The sequence below is a fragment of the Peromyscus californicus genome, unplaced genomic scaffold, assembly GCF_007827085.1.
Source record: "Peromyscus californicus insignis strain IS unplaced genomic scaffold, ASM782708v3 Scaffold_20__1_contigs__length_68692818, whole genome shotgun sequence".
Classification (NCBI taxonomy): Eukaryota; Metazoa; Chordata; class Mammalia; order Rodentia; family Cricetidae; genus Peromyscus; species Peromyscus californicus.
In genome coordinates, this window is record NW_026294503.1 from 33886108 (window position 1) to 33903958 (window position 17851).

A 17851-nucleotide genomic window follows, 5' to 3' on the forward strand; every position below is an offset into this window, starting at 1 on the left:
GTCACCTGTGAAAGCGTCATTCGACCTCAAAGAGGATCAGACCCATAGGTTAAGAACCACTACCATATGCTGAAGAAGAAACCAGCCTGGAAGAGGTTTAGACCAACCGAGCCACCTGGAAAGGACACTCTTCAACCTGTTGAGCTGCCTGCAGGCTGTGAAGTGAGCTCCAAATTCCCTACTTTTATGAGTTGGGCTTTGGTGATACAGCTGTCTTTGAGTCATTTCTGCTTCTGTGACTAACCCCAATAAAACTCATTGGTTCACCAAGTGGACTTTGTTGGTATCTATTACTCTGGTCTGTCATGGGCTCCCTATCTAGGGTGAGTAGATATACGTGTGTTGTGTCTCCCTAGGAACGTCGGTCACACAACACACATCCTCACTCCAAGTGTACCCAAGGCTGAGCTCAGCTCGATGCCTACCAGTGTCTGTTCCCTGAGTAGTGAAGAGAAAACAAAAATCACAAATAGGCTGCAAAAAGAAACAGCCAGCATCAACAGGCAGCTTCCCAAGGAGAGAGGTGTGGCCCTCAGCAGGCCGCTGCACACATACCCTTTCCACTTGCAAACTCTCAACTGCAGCTCACAACCCTCTTCATCAGGTCACCAGCAGCTGTCACAATCGCAGCAGAAGGCACAGAGTTGAGGTACAGCCCAGAATTCCAAGGCGAACACACGGGGTCTTTGGGATGACCTGGAAACCACGATGTGTTCTTACATGGGATACATCTCACGTGAGCAATGGGGGATTTTGCAACTCTCTTTGCAGGGAATGACCTCAGAAATAACCAACTTTGGAGGCTCAGAAGCCACTTGTGATAAAACTTGACATATTGATTTCTGTAGGCTGAAAAATGTTTTTCAAAAACACCAGCTGTTTCTCATAACAACAGGGGAAAACCATTTCTTTTCCCAGTTCCTCTTACTATTGAAATGCAGAATAAAATAAATAAATGTTGAATACATATCCAAAATGTTATTTTAACTTGTCAGGGTTCAGAGGAGAAGGGGAAAAAAAAAATAGCCCACTTACTTTGTTTTTTTCTAATTGTTTTAACAAGCTGTAGAGTCAAGGTCAATTTCTGAAATGTCACAGAAGTGCTCTTTACAGTGAATGTACTGGAAGAATTATGTGACTGTTTTCCAACTGCAATGCTGTGCTTGGCAGAGGTGGGCGCACGGCACAGTGGGAGGAGCTCAGCCCCAGGCAGCCAGGCATAAGGACACTTCTACATATTTGAGAGGCATCCACGGAGACCAGAGAGGGAGAAAACCAACGAGGCCTCTACCTTCCCATGAGGTATCTGTGAAATTAAAGTCCTTTGAGGTCACCTGGATCAATGAAGGATGAAGCTATTTTCCACACGGCTTATTACTGTGTACACTGATAATCCTGTTAGGAGGACCGTGCCTGCCTGCCTTGCTGCAGTCACTGTCTAATTATCATGGAGTGGACTGAAAACAGCAGGAAGCATGCAGAGGGACTTCCATTTCTCCCCAAGGTGGATGGAACCCTCCCTGCCTGAGGCACAAGGAAGGAATGTGCTCTGCATCCCAGAGGCAGAGATAACACTGATTTGTAAGGAAGGAGTGTGGGAGCACAAGGCACAGCCAGGAAGAAAAGATCTTGCTCCTCACCTCTCCCCAAAAGAATGGGGGACTCTGGATAAACACCATGGCTAGACTTAAATTCCCCAGTGACTAAATTAGAAACGGAATTTAAACACAGGGCTGTTTTGTTTTGGTTTTTGGGTTTTGGGGTTTTTTTTATCATTCTTACAGGATCACATACTGTGTTGTTCAATTTACACAGCATTCTCAAAATGACAAAATCACAGACTTGGAGACCAGATCAGTGTACGCCTGTTGGGAGTACAGTGTAAAGGGGCAGCAACAGGTGAGCTCTGAGGGAACAGCGCAATTCTGCCACCTACTGGCAGAACGGCTGATAAATCTATATGGGCGACAAGTGACCTGAACCACACCAGCACACTCAGAATCTGAATACTAGTTTTGTGTGAGGGTTTGGGGACAATGGGGCCATTGTGCACTGTCTTTGTAACTCCAAAGCACAATGTTTATTTGTATGGGTTTTTCAGACTTTGAACTGCAAGACCCTTGTCTTCTCTGCAGATCTTATATTTTAATCTATTTTATTAACTAACATTTATTAAGAATTCCTTGACATGAATGTATTGATCATGTGTGTATGTGTGTGCCTTACTTCCCAAGTTATGCAGAAATATAATTTCCAAATTATAATAATTTCCAAATATATAGATTGAATGAAAGCACATGATTGACTATATTTGAGGACATGATGACAGCTTTCTAAGTTAACAATAAAAAAGGGCAAGGAATTTAAAACAACAAAGAAATGCAAGAGACTTTAAAGGGTAAATGACAATCTGTAGGGACTATTTTAAGCACACAGGACAGTGAGTTAACGATATGAATGATGACTACCCCAACCATATACAAACACAAACAGCCAGTTACCTAACCATACACAGAAAGAACCCATTAGTGATGAAAGAGCTGCAAATGAAAGGTGCTAGAGCACGCTTTGCATGAGAGATCAAAGGGATAACAATTTACACAATGTAGGACAAAGAGGGCAAAGGAGGCTGCAGCCTGCAGCCTGAGCTGGAGAGGAGCTGGGACCTGCACTCACAGCTCAGTCTGACCATACCTAAATGTGCTGAAATGTAAAATACTCCATCTCTACCCAAAATTGTGTGATGAGGCATTTACCTAAGTCAATAATGGCATGCAAAGACTAGTGATAATATTGCATGTTGAAGACTGTTTCAAAAGCCGGGTGGTGGTGGCACACACCTTTAATCCCAGCACTGGGGGGGGGGGGGGGGGGGGGGCAGGCAGATCTCTGTGAGTTCAAGGCTAGCCTGGGCTACAGAGTAAGTTCCAGGAAAGGCACAAAGCTACACAGAGAAACCCTGTCTCAAAAAAACAAATTTAAAATAAATAAATAAAAAGACTATTTTGAGACGATCCTAACGCCCACACCTACGAAGAGATGTTGTATGGTATTTGAAAATGACAACAGTTGGCATTTGCTCATTGTTTGGGGTTGGAACACCAAGCAAAACAGTCACAACAACCACAGTCAGGCTGTGAATCAATCTTTTTCAAACTGGGAGTGGTGGCATATTCCTTTCATTCCAGAGGCTGAGGCAGGCAGATCTCTTGGAGTTCAAGGGCAGCCTGATCTACATATCAAGCTCAGTCAGAGCTATCATCAAGGTGATCAATCTTCTCTTAAGGCAAAATAACAACGCCTTCCTCTTGAGGTTTAGAACTAAATGAGGCATTCACCATGAAACTCTGAGAACATCCCCTGCAACCTGAGAGGTATTAGAAAAGTTTGTATAATAATTTAAAAAAAAATACAGTCTTAAAAAGTATACCTGGGAACATAGTTTTTTATAAGCTCACTTAACATACACACACACATACACATTTTAATAGAATTATGCCACACAAGGTGATAATACTCCCCTAGGAGCCGTAGGGCACCTAACAAATACCCCAGAGCCAGACAAGGGAAACCTCACTTCATGTTGTGAGTCAGGGGTCCGAGAGACCCTCTCCGAAGAATAGAGGGCGCTGCCATTGCCTTTGGCTGCCTCTCAGAACTTGAAGGTAAGTCCCTATAGATGAAGATATCACATACTTCAGACACAAGACTTGGAGGAAGGGAGCCCGATCTGACCTGGAAGCCTCCCTCCTGAGGACTGGTTCTCATATTATCAGAAGGAGCTACACAGGTTGCCAAGGAAGAAAAAAAAATCAACAGTTCTACCCAGATGTTAAGCCTATGCACCACAACAATGGCTGGTCTAACAAATGTTCCAATAGTGCAATAGAGGCACCTGGATCTTGGTAATAACCCACAGCTGTCTAATTGGACTTAACACCATTCAATAAGAGGAAATGCTTGATACTGTATACCTGGCCCATTATCCCTGGCTGGAGAGGTCGGAGACTCTCGAGGAGAAACAACTACCATTTCCCTAAATCAATACGGCTTCTAACTATACTCTAAACACTAATCTTTATACCACAGGTAAATGTGGCTCTCACCCCTCATCAAAGAAGCTTCATTTTGCAGCAGTTGGAGGCTACTATAGAGATAGAGAACTGATTAAAATGCAGAGTAAGTAAATGTAGAGGAGTATAAGGTGCTTACCCTCAGAGTTGATATTTACAGTACAAATGTAGAAGATGGGAGGAAATACTGTAAGAGTCAAAGGGCCAGGATGCCTGCTGCAAGATAGTATCTTCTAGACATGATAGGGATGCTGCACCATGAAATCTCAAAAATATGGCTGCCTAAAAAGACATGCATAACATCCATACTAGTTGATGTGCCAAGAGGATAGAGGAAATGTCCCAAAGCCTCACTCCTAGATGAAGAACTACAGGCAGTCAAGGGCTGCTGAGAGAGAGAGGATCAACTTTCTCCAGGGACCTTCTCCCAAAAGGTTATCCAATCTCAAGTGATCTGCCCTACACCCATGAATATATGAGTAACACCAAATGAACTTAATAGGTCGGTCTCTCTCTCTCTCTCTCTGTCTCTCTCTGTCTCTGTCTCTCTCTCTCTCTCTCTCTCTCTCTCTCTCTCTCTCTCACACACACACACACACACACACACACACACACACACACACACACACACACATAGTCTAAAAACAGTGTATCTGCTAGACTAGAGGATGCAAAGAGATCCCAGAAGAGTCCTGGAAAGATGTATGGGGGCCAAGAATGGAGTAAGGTATTCCCTCATGGGCAGTGTAATAGGCACTTCACCTATACTCTACAATTCTGAGTTATATTTGCCTTCTTCTTAGAATCCCCTGTATTATGAAAGGAAACAATGGGGTGAGGGAAATGGCTGTCAGTGAAGTGTTTACCTTGCAAGCACATGGATCTAAGTTTATCCCAGACTCCACCTTAAGAATTTTTTTAAACCACAGGCATGATAGCACATTCTTACAATCTCAGCTCTAGAAGGCCAAGACAAGCAGATACCTGGGGCTTACTGGCCAGGCAGCTTAAAAACCACTGAGAGAGCCTGTCTAGTAGACAGGAACCGAGGAACAATAACTGAGGATACCTTTGGCCTGTGCATGCCATCCTCACACACATAACATACGTACACAAAAAGACAACAGAACTTATAACATCCAATGGTGCTCCCAGACAGTTTGGGACCATAAGTTGGTGGGAGCTATCTATGGAGAAATGTAGTAGCACATACTTTCTGACTAGGCAGATATGCAGCCAGGAATTTAACCACACGCACAGATAAATACTTGAGATTTTACTAAGTCCTTGTTTATAATTACACACAAGAAAAAATAATAACACAACTGTGCCATGGCTGACCTCAACACTGGAACATGGACACCATAGAAGATGATGCCACAATGCCACATAACAAGGTCATCTGGAGTGGAAAAAGGTGAAGAACTAACATGAAGAGATAGATTTTATGCCAGCTTGATGAGAACACACTACTTTGCCTCAAAATTAAACCTAGATCTGGGAGGCAGGAAGGAAAATTCAGTACCACAAAAGAGTTGAAATCCCTAATACCAGGCATCTTCAGAAACATCAGAGGCATCTCAGCCATGACAGGAGAAGGCTTTGGAGAAACAGCAACCAGAACCTAACAGCAGAGAACCAGTGTGTAGAAGGACCAGGCAGAAATCAGAAAGGCTGCCTTAGTGGCCAGAGCGGCTGAAGAGGCAACAAGTATTAAGAAGGATGCCAGAGGAGAGGAGGGGTAGGTGTGTGTGCGTGTGTCTGTACATACCTGCATGTGGGTGTAAAAGGGACAGTGAGACAGAAAAGCAGAGACACAGAGACCAGTAATGCCCATAACCCACATCAATGAATTACAGGGCCAGGGCTGTCTGGCTTTCAGGGTCAGAGACAGTATGGCCTTGATCCTAAGCAACTGCTCTCTAAAACCCATCTTCAATTTTCCAAAATGACTTTTGTTTCCAAGCTGAGATACAGACCCCCAGTGCAATCTCACACCTCGCACATTGTGGGACAGCTGCCAGCCCACTGCCATGTCAGGATTCTGTTAGCACACGAAGTAGCAAGGGTCACATGATCACCTTTACAGCTCTTTAGGAGATTGGAAGCATGTCTTAATCAGCTGCCACAGATGCTGGCAGTGAGCCTCGGCCACCCACCTGGACGCCTGTTAAGTATGAATTGATGAATTACTTAATAATTCATCCAATCTGTGCTGGGATTTTGCATACCAAGCACCCTGCTTCATCACTGGGAGACATTTACAGTAAATAAATTAAGAACAGCCATTCAGAGGATGGCCTGGGATCAAAGGCCAGGTGCTCTTGTTACCTAACAGACACCAGGCACATGTCTTGCCTTTTCAGTGTCCAAGTGTGCTGTCCTTGGAACAGCTAGGGTGGCCAAAGTGCTGTGGCCACCTGGATACACCAGCTAACAGAGCAGTTAGTGAAGACTGGGTCTTCCCATACGGCAAGCTCTGTGGAAGCCCTGTCTCACATAACACTCAAGGCCCTCACACAAAATAGCAGTTTTCATTCCTGTGTTACGGATGAAGAAACTGAAGCTAAAGCCGGCTAGCAAGGCTGGAACAGATTCAAACCCTGACCACAGGCTGGGCTCCCACGGGGCACGCTTTGCACAGCCCAGCCCACCAAGAACTCCCTGACACGGGTGAGTCTTGAAGAGAGAAAGGAGGGAAAGGCCCAGGCACCCTTGGTGTAGTGCTGCATCTCCTTCCAGAGGGTCATCTATGGATCTGCGATGCTGCAGCCACTTCACGCCATGCTTGTGGTCACCCTCAGCCCACTCCAGGTGCTTCAGTGTTGCAGTCTAGCCAAGAACATAGCCAGAGGAAGTACATGATGTTTTCTCTTCAAGAACGCCCACCACAGTCTAGCCATCAGTCACCAGTGACCAACGAGCCTGCTAACCTTGACTCCATCTGTCCACTTCAGTGTCCCCCGACCCACACTCAAGCATTATCTCATATTAGAATGGCTGCTCTTGATGACCGACCGCCCTTCAACGTTTTGTTTCCAAAAGCTCCCTTTCCTCCCAACACATGAATTCACCAAGGTGGAGATAGAGCTTTACCACTGATGCAGTCCGTCCCCACAGCTCCTCTCCCACCAAGCACCTCTGACCAGTGGGTCTCACCTACTGCATGACATCTTCACCTCAAGGACTATTATCAGGAACAGTAAATAACCCATCTTGAACCAGATGGAGAGTCCTGCGCAGGCTCACATTACTTCCAAGCAACAAGCCTGAAAGCAGGTATTGGCTGGTACTGCTCTTGATAAGAACCTGGCATGCAGCACTAACCTGCATCTGCTTCCTCCTCACCCAGATTTAGCACAATGATGCAGATGTGCTTGCGCAGCTGGCGTGTGTTGGAGAACTTCCGACAGCACTTGCTACACTCCAAGCTGCTAGGTGCCAGGTCACTCCCTTCCTCCGGAGCCAGGGGACCATCCTCACTGGGGTTCACGAGGCTTTCAACCATCTCCTCTTCAGTGCTGGGCTTCTTTGTGGAACCCTTAGGCCTGCCTCTCTTTCTCTTCATAACCAAAAACTCTGTAAAAGAAACAACAGAGCAGGAGGCAGTCATATGAGGAGGCAGAGCAGGGCAGTTACTCAACTTCTTTGTCTAAGTATGGTCATGTTCTGTGTTTTATTAAAAATGAAAAGTCTGAGGTGGTTCCCCAAATTACCAGCTGCAAATATCTTTAATGCTAATGCTACTGCATCTACTACTAATGGTAATTGATTTTGCAATATCCTGTGTCATGACTACCAACTGGTCAGAACCTTTGCACACACTCCTTCAATAAAGCTGGAAGGGGGCACAAGTTCATGCTGTGGTGACGGCTGGCAGTACACAAATCCTGCCCCTTATTAATCCTCACTTCCACTTAAATCCATTGCTCAGAAAGTGCTCCAGGACTCCTTTGCAAATGGTTTTCAGGAACTGCTGAGAGTATCACATTCTTAATGGGTTACACAACTATTCTGATTGTGTCAAAGACTCAAACTGTCTGGGTAAAAAGGAGGGGGAAAAGCTATTACAATGTAATGCCACAAATAAGAGGGCAAACAATAATAGTTACATTTTTCAAGTTGCCTAGTGACCTAGGGATTTTTAAACAGCATGATCAGAACTGTTTCTGAGTGAGTTCCAAACCACATTACAACAGCATTCTCGTCCATTGGTGCTCATCATGAAAATACCTCCAGAATGAAGGTGGGATTAAGCAGGAAGCAGGAGCAGTGGGCAGAACTGCACATACAGTCATGTGAACTGGGACTGATGTAGTTGTATGGATTGTCATATGCCTGGGAGGGACCCTAAGACGGTCTAAGCAGGGTTAGAGCCCCAGCTTGGCAACACCCCAATGTCAGAGCTGGCATTGGACAACCCCTCAGGGTTGAGAGGAGGGGTCCAAGGGCTTGGCACCATCTTAGGTGAAGGCTTGGCTGTAGAATGAGCAGGACTCTTCCTGCTCCTTAAAGAGGTGAGGCTCACATAGGAAACACCAGCCACTCTATTCAGGGCTAGCATTTTGGGACACTTTAATTATAAGGTCCCCCAAGGCACACAAGGCAGGGAGATGAGAACACAGTCTGCAGGGCAGAGCAGCAGGATTGGGGTTCTCTTGGCCAACACAACCCACCTCAACCCAGGCTCCTCAAGCATTCAGAGACATGGGGGGCCAGAACAGGACAGGAAAGTTCCTGGGAAGGGAGCACCCTATGGGATGGAACCTCTGCAGAGCTACAATGCCAAACACAGGTCAGTACTGCCTGAGGATCTAGGCCACAGCCTTCTCTGGCCTGGGTAGGCAGCACTATTTCAGACTTTGCTCAGTCTCACTAGGGTATCTCGGGTGGGTAAAAATGGGAGAAAATGGTGCTTACAGACATGAAAACACACTAAGGGACCAGACAATGTGCCCTTTGGTCCCTTTGCCAGGATTGGATACCACCAAGGACAGAGGCTGGGTTCCAGGAGGCACTGAAGGTTCAAGGAAGGAATCCAGGAATGGATAAGAACAAAGCCTTTACGTCAAAGTCTTGAAAACTTCCTAGTACTATTCTTTACAGCAACATGGAACCTGAAGGAACCGTGATTAATATCCAAGAAGCAGCATTAGCAGAATCTACAGAACACCCACTTCACAGCCATTAGCTGAGCTGCACAACCCAACACACAGCAGCTGACTGAAGTCTGTGGCCCAGCTCTAAGACCATGGTGAGTGATGCCCTGCTGTGCGGACAGAAGCTGCTCTCTGGATGCTCTGAGCGTGAAGCTGTGTAGTCAAAATGAATTTAACCTACAGAGAGGTCTAGTCCTTGCCCTGGGGGACCTTCAGGACCTGATAGGTGCATCTGTGTCTGCCTGAAGGCTTTGGTCTAGGTGACATGTGATGGGAACTTTGCAACGTAACATAATACCTCTGACCTCCAGAGGGACCAGAGGGGAAGGGATCGGAAGCCCCAGGAAGGTGGAGATCACACATGGGCAGTATGTCTTCTAGAACCCGGCAACAGCTATGTGCAGTGAAAAGCTGGAGAGACTCCCTGGATCAAGCTTGATCTCATCATAAACGAAGGATGGGAGGAAGTGTTGACATCCAGTACCATGTGGGAAACCCAAAGCTCCACATAAAGCCATACTAGTCCCAGCTACAGTCATACATGTAGTACTTTGCTGAGTTCTATAAGTTCCTCTAGCAAATTACTAAACCTGAGGAAGACCACAACAATCCCCCATATTGCAGCTAGCCATTCAAAGAGGATGATCCTTGTGGCTAGCGTCTTGTGGAGAACTGTGCCCTTGCCTGAAGGCCTGGGAAACTCAGTGTAAAGGGTGCCCTCTGCTTTGTCCAGAGACGTACTGTGCTGGGCTGGGCTGGGCTGATGACACACAGTGGTAGCCCAGCACAGTGAGCAGCAGGACAAACTGTCCGTGAGTCTCTTTGCCAATAAACTGGGGGCTCTCTGCAGGAAGAGTTTTCCCGATTATGCTTTATATCCCTTAGCTCCTAACCCAGTGGCCTGACCCCACAAAGCCAGAAGAAGTAAACTAATGAGCAGTGTGGATTCCGGTGGTTAAGGAAGAAATAAAATCAGCCCTGAAAGCTTCCAACACAACAGCGACAAAACTAATCTTCCATCCTCTACATCCATAATTCAGATCCTCGAAACCAATTAGTTAGCAAAAAATGAAATATTCATAAATGAGCTTGGAATAATTTAAGTTCTGAAAACAAGTTGCTGCTGTCAACTACCCACATTTCACGAAGAGCTGAGAATTCTGGGACTGGGAGGAAAACTAGGCAGCCTCAAGTCAAAGCATCAGGACAGGCAGGGCTAGGCTTCCTCCTCTGCTCCTCCCTGAATCCCTTACCTCAGTCTGTCACTGAGCTCTGGCCATTTGTCCTCAAGTCTGTCTAGTAAGCACTCTTTCTGGTCTCAGACAACTCTGTCCACTCCTATCTGTACAAGCCTTCTCTTCCAGGGTTTTTCTGCCACTAGCCCTTGTCTCTTCATCATTTCCTGGCTCTGGAATGTTCCATTGTTCTGGGTAAATCTGCCCCACAATCCTCAGGCAAGGTATTGGGGAACACTGTGCACCAAGCCTGATGTATCTTTTGTCTTCTCAGAAGTGAAGCAGCTCTGATTGGTCACACTATCCAAATCCTCTGTTACCGTCCCTCACAGAAGGAGGCCTGGCAAGGGTCATCAACCCTGTCTTAAGATTCTGGCCTCCCATCCTATACCAGCCTCCCAGTGCACATGTCTCAGGAGGTCCTAGAGTCCGAGGAAGGCAGTGGGTCAGGGGAAGGGTAGGCTCCGTCTATGCAACTGTAAGGAGGTTGTCACCCGTGAAATGAGGCACTTTTTGGTGAAGCAGTTGTTTTTACGTCATACTTGCTCCTGTAAGTAATCCTTCCTTTGAGCTCCTGTAAGTGAGCCCAATAAACTCACTGGGTCACCAAGACAGACCTGGATGAAATCAATTCTCTGGTCTGTCATTATTGCTCATTTTGAAGGAAACAGACATTGTTCATGTCTCCCTTGGAAAAGTAACACAACCCCAGGCTTTCTCTGAGCCCTTTAGCACATGGTACACACACACACACACACACAGAGAGAGAGAGAGAGAGAGAGAGAGAGAGAGAGAGAGAGAGAGAGAGAGAGAGAGAGAGAGAGAACACAGCTCCACTCGCCTCTGCTTCCCCCTACACCATCCAGTATGGTTGCTCAGTTTACTGAACATGCACATACATCCTTCTTCCCCTCACCTATGTTCACGTCCTTCCCTGCAGTCAGACCCAAATGCACATCTTAGAATATGGCCCAGTCCAAATCTTAGCACCACCTCCTTGATACTGCCAACAGCTACTGAGGCAGGACCAGCCATGTCTTCACTTGACTTGTGTCCCACCCACACACACACACACACACACACACACACACACACACACACAGAATGTGCACTCAACCACCGCTTCGTACGTCTTTTTCCTCTCCTCCTAATATAAACCCTGATGCTTGAGCTGCCTTTTAATTCCTGGGTCTCACTGGATCATAAACAGAACTGGAGAAAAGCAAGCAGGTAAGGAAAAAATGATCACTGTATGATGCCAGCAGAAGAGGTTTTTGGAGAATGAGCTGTGTCTTCTGTTCTAAGTTGCCAACAAACGAAAGGGGCAGAGAGAGCCCTTGAAGTCAACTCTCTTTGTCATAAAATCACCCTTGGAGATTCAAGGCCAAAAACCCTGTCAAAGAACAGAAAGAATCAGGTGGAGGATTTTACATTTAACCAAAAAAAAAAAAAAAGTCCAACAAAATAAAAAAATTAATAATGTAAGCATTTCCTTTGTACATCACTCATTTGTGAGGCTCTTTCCCAGTTATCATCTCATCTTATTGTTATAAAAACTTTGTGAGATGTGTACAACAAACACAATTCACTCTGTAGGAAACAAACAAAAATGGCACTTTTTCCAGAGCCATTTGCTGAGCATGCAGGGCTGGAATGTGGGTGTCCTTATTCTCTACCACAGACCTCCCTGCTGAAGCCCCTCAGTGCTGGCTAATGATGGTCAGCTGTAAACATCTGGATGGAGCCAGTGTGCAGAGCAGAGAAAATGTCTTTGAGTTGGACAGCCCTGGATTCAATCCTCTCTACAGCTCAAGTTTCTAAGCACAGAACAGTCTCTACTTTCCGGAGCCCCTGTTATAAATGTGGCCACTGTCACAGCGGGCAGTGTACTCAAGAATGACTGACAGGATGGCAACTGTTTGTTATTCCAACATAGCCTTATCATTCTGAGGTGTAATAGCTTAGTTAAGAATTACTACCTTCCCACCCAGGCCATCATTCGGTCACGTGACTTCTAGGTGTGCATGCATTCCTGTTCACTCTGACTCAATGTGTGCTCTTCCTTGATTTTGTTGTTTTAAAATAGCTCACACACCAAGAAACCAATGTAGAATTAAGGTCACACTGATTTTATTATGGCTGCACCACAGACAACCAGCTTCCCAGCGTTCTTTCATGGCAGCTTGGTCTCCAGTTACAACAGCTCCAGATCTTGGAAAATCTGGAAAGACTAACATTGTAGGACCCTGACAGTCAATCTTCCTGACATTTATTTCCAAAGCCCAGGAAGCAACAGAGGAGACAATGAATTATTTATCAGAACCCAGGCAGTGTAAGCCTTTTAGGTGTCTGAACAATGCCATATCCCTCTGTGGGGAAAGACTGCATCCTGTTCTACAGCACAGCTGAGGCACTGGAGGCCAAAGGCCAAAGCTGTTCTCTCCCTGCAGTTTTATCCGCCATACCGTGGAAATGACAGCCACGGTTAATGATGCCGATGCACGTACACCACGGCCCCATGCTGAGCACTTCGCAGGCACTCCTTCATCTAATCCCCAGCTCTTCATCAGCACTATCCCAATTACGGTCAAGAGCACCCAGACAGGGTGGAGAGATGGCGCAGTGGTTAAGAGCATTCATTTGCAACTTCCTGCAGAGAACCCAAGTCTGTTTCCTAGCACCTCCCACATCAGGTGGCTCACAACAACTTGTAACTCTAGTTCCATGGAATCTGATGTCCTTTTCTGGCTTCTGCTGGTACCAGCACACATGTGGTGTATAGATATACATACAAGCAATCTCGCACACATTTATGACAAAACAAGTAAAATTCATAGGTTTGAAAAAAAAGAACATGGACACTTGCAACAATTAGTTAATATGACCCAAGGTCACAGAACTAGTCAGTGGCAAAGGTAAGATTTGAACAGAACTGTCTTAGTCAGTGAATTTCACAACCATGTTAGAGCAAAACACATATACATCATTCAAAATGGTCTTATCTGTTTAAAATGTCCAGAAGAGACAACAAAACAGGTCTAAAGTTTTTGACATCAACTTCCCTAGAAAGCCTCCTTTTACCCTCAAGCCAGAGCATAGAACACCAGCCCCCTGAGCGGACCAGGCTTAGCACCCCAAAAGCTTTCAGCCACTGCATTCACAGTAGTTCTCCTCATCCACCAGCGAGGCACAGCTGACAGGCATGGCACCTAGGAGCCCTCAGCACCTATCATAGCCTCCAGGCACAAAGCAGACCCACGGCCAACGGGGAGTGGATACAGAAGTAGAGAGGAAGGAAAAGATGATAAGGAAAAGGAACAAGAGCCTACTGAGGGTCCACAAAGGAGGAGAAAATGAAACAGCCTAAACAGGGCTCTTGGAAGACCTGTAAATTCTTCATCATTAAATGAGCACAATGACCCAGCTCTCCCTCCATGCACACAAGTACCAACACACGTGTGTGCACACACACAACAAACCATATATCACAGTCATGCTCACACGCATGCACACACACACACACACACACACACACACACACACACACACACCACGGAGAATGAACTTGATCCACTTGGCAATTTTGTTTTCTGGATCACAGCTTGGATCACAGCCAGAGACTTGATTTGCAAGAGGGAGAAAGTGAAAGGTCATTCTGCAGACCACATCCTCTGTGAGCAAAGAAGATTAAAGGGCTATCAAATAAACCAAAGGATTTAGGAACCTTCATGTTATAAAGGGAGAGAAAAACAATAAATCAATTACTACTCGGTTAAAATTTTAATTAAACTAGTTCAAGTATCTCTCAAGTTAAAATGAATTGTGAAGGTTAACCCTGAGTGGAAGTCATTAGAGAGAAAGTAAGACTGGACAAGCTTCTGACTTTTCGGACCTTCACAATGAGAAACAGAACACGGGGCCCCTAACGAAAGACTGGAAGACATTGTCTCATCGTAAGAACCTGGTTTTAATTAAAGCCTTAGGAAATACTTTTTAAAATTAAACTATACAAGCACTTAATCTTCTACTAGATACAAAAGAAAAGGACAAAATGTAGCAGAGAGTAATTTAAGTCCAAAGTAAATTATATATAAATATATCTGCATATACATACATGAAATGACACAGAAAAGCAGCTCAGTGGTGAGACTCTCCGCCTGTGCTGCTGACCTACCTCAGCACAACAAAGTTTCACTTTTCATGATCACCATTATCCATGATCAACTCTGCTCCAAACATACCAAATGAGCAACTCCAGAACCAAACAAATCCATAGCCTAATGAAATCTCCAGACATCAACACTTCCTCCTGCATAGACATACTGTACATATTACCTACCTGTTAGTCATTCTGTGGCCATCTTGGTCATGAGAGTAACTACCCAGGAATCACAGTGCTTATGTTTAAGTAATTTTTATTTTACTTAATAATGGCCCCAAGTATAAGATTAGCCATATTGACAATTCTACTAGAGACTATCGTCTTAATTGTTCTGTATTATGTTATTGTTGCTAACCTCTCACTATGCTACACACGTAATAAAAGGTGGAGATGGGTGGATCCTTAGAGTTTGCTGGCCAGCCAGCCTAACCAAAATGTTGAGCTCACAATGAGAGAGGCCTGTCTCAAAATAATAAAAGAGAATGAGAGAGGAACAAATACCATCCTGCTGTGGCCTCCACATGCACACACAGAGACATGTGCATGCACGCGCGCACGCACACACACACACACACACACACACACACACACACACACAGACTCAAAAGGTTTAAACACATAATTACATAACCCACCCATTCCATTCCTAGGTATGTACTCAAAAGAAATGAAAACATGCATTTATGTGCAAATCTGTGTATTAATGTTCATAGAAGCATTATTCACAGTGGCCAAAAAGTGGAAACAAGCTGGATGTCCATTAACAATGAATGAACTAACAAAGTATAATATATCTATGCTCTGAAATGCCATTCATTCATAAAAAAGAGTGACTCGAACATGCTACCATGTGGATAAATCATGAAAAAAGCACATTAAGTGAAAGGAGCCAGACACAGAAGGCCATGCTTTTTGACTCCCGTTTATATGAAGCATACAGAGCATGGATATCCACGACACAAAGGTCAGTCAGTGAGCTCCAGGGCATGATTGCTTAGTGGGTACAAGTGTTGGTTTAGTTTTGCTTTACAGCGATGAGAATGTTCTAGAATTAGGTAACTATAATAGTGTACACATTTTGACCATGCTTAAAACCATGGAAATTTATGCTCCACAATTGTTAATACGGTGAAATTTTATGTCAGTTTTATCTCAAAAAAGGTAGGTAAAAATAGAATCAGCGGATTGAAAAATAGGTCATAAAAAACTTGAAATGCATAGACAGGGACCAAAGCATAGGAAACACTAAAGTGGATATAAAGGCACAGAGAAAAGCTCACGCATGCTCAGCTTTGCAAACTTCAAGCACACACTAACATATTATTAGCATTTCTCTGGTTCTTTTTATGTCTGTGTGGTATTTCCTTCTACGGAAAATATACAATTCACTTAACTTTTCTTGACAGCCCATCTCTTCTCTCCAGGTTAAAGACAACGCACCATGAACACTATATACGTGTATTTATGCAGGCTCTGCTTGGACAGACAGAGGGTGTGCTCATTTAGAATTGTAAAGGGTTCCATCAGGATGCTCTCTGAAACAGTTTGGTCTAGAAGCTTCTATTTTTCCATACTCACATCAACCAAGAATACTATTATATGGTTAAGAGCTTTCACCAATTTGATAATAAAAAATTTCAATTATGTGTCATTTTAATTTATATTCTGATGGTCACTAATGATGTTTCCTGAGAAGTGAAAGATGGGATGGAGCAGGTCCTCTAAGAGACAAGAGAAGGCAGCAAAGCCAACATCAAGAAAACGGAAGACGACCATGTCAAATGGGAACACATTCATCTGACACTTGAGTAGGAGGATTCACGGTGGACCAGGCCCTGTGCTGGGGCTCTGACCCCTAGAGAGGAATGACTCAAAGCCATCCTTGGGATAAGTGAGAAAAAGCACCATAAGACGCAGAGAACACACAGCCAGGGCAGGCTGATTTGAGACTCGGAGTGGGGTTCTAGAGCCCAAAGGGAGGTACTCTGACCTGACACATGGTTAGTGCCAAGTCCCTCCAGATCAGCCCAAGCTGATTAAGGCCAAGGGATATGTAGGAGTGAGCAGGACAAAGCCATCCTTGAGGAGCTAGCTTCCCAGGCAGAAGGGTGACCTCAGGTGATAAAAGGGAGAGACAGACATGAGGGAGCAGTTGTGGGGGTCCAGGGTCAAAGACAGGTCATATCATCAGGAAGGGGAGGAGGTCCTGAGTGGATAATGACATCTTTTCGGTAAAGAGGGGAAGGAAGGGCAGAAGTCAGAATATACATCTCACAAAACACCCACCCATAGTACTCCCCGGAAGCACACATGGGCTTTACTACCATTTTTCTAGCTCTTGTTTATAAAAGAAACAGCAATGTAAAATTGTTCTCTGTCTGACTCATGCTCCATTTCACACTGATGAAAAAGAACTAAACTTTGCAAAAGCCACCCTCACATGCTGGCCATGTTAACCCACTGACTCCTACCAGGCAGGTGAGTTTGCTAAAGACACCACCCATTTTCCTGAGTTCAAACCACAGAATCAAGGTGTTTCTTAACTGGAGCCTCTCCTGGGAGGCCTCACTCAGCAGGCTCAGCTGCGAAGTGCTCCTGCAGATGGTCTCTTTCCTACTGGCTCCTCCCCAGAGTCAGGACTCCTCACCTGGCAGGGAAAAGGTGGGAACTGAGGCTCCCTGTGCTAGGGAGAAACTGATCCCAGAGCCCAGGAAAGGCTTTTCTCCCTTTCTTCAGAGTACCAACCGTTCCCTGCAGGTTGAGAGGTGACTATGGATGACTTCCCACTGACGTGCTTTTCTGTCGGGGAGAGGACAGTTTGTCCTAGAGCCCTCAGGGTGGAGGCAGGTGGGCACAGGCACACACACCAGCCACAATGGTGATGCTGACCCGAGAGAATTCCTTCTCCTCCTCTGCCACGTCAGGGGCTGTATTTTCTTAGTTTCTCGTCATGCCATGCAAACAGCAACTAGCAAAACTTTCTAGCTTCTCAACAACTTAATCATCTATCAGACATGTTTCTCCAGCACCCTAGGCCTTAGCCAGAGGGACTTATTTTTTTTTTTTTATTTTTATTTTTAAGTTTTTTTTTTTTATTAATTTATTTTGCAATACAATTCAGTTCTACATATCAGCCACGGATTCCCTTGTTCTCCCCCCTCCCGTCCCCCTCACCTTCCCCCCAACCCCCCCCCCCCATTCCCATCTCCTCCAGGGCAAAGC

General features: G+C 45.2%; 1 protein-coding gene across 2 annotated transcripts in view; it reads right to left on the bottom strand.

Annotated features, from left to right (window-relative positions):
• Zfat (zinc finger and AT-hook domain containing) overlaps positions 1-17851 on the bottom strand; it is a 181160-nt gene that overhangs the window by 126910 nt on the left and 36399 nt on the right. For both annotated transcript variants that reach the window (XM_052747939.1, XM_052747937.1), the window contains exon 3: positions 7401-7652. In XM_052747939.1, coding sequence (XP_052603899.1) covers positions 7401-7652 — 252 coding nt within the window. The remainder of the gene's footprint in view (positions 1-7400; positions 7653-17851) is intronic.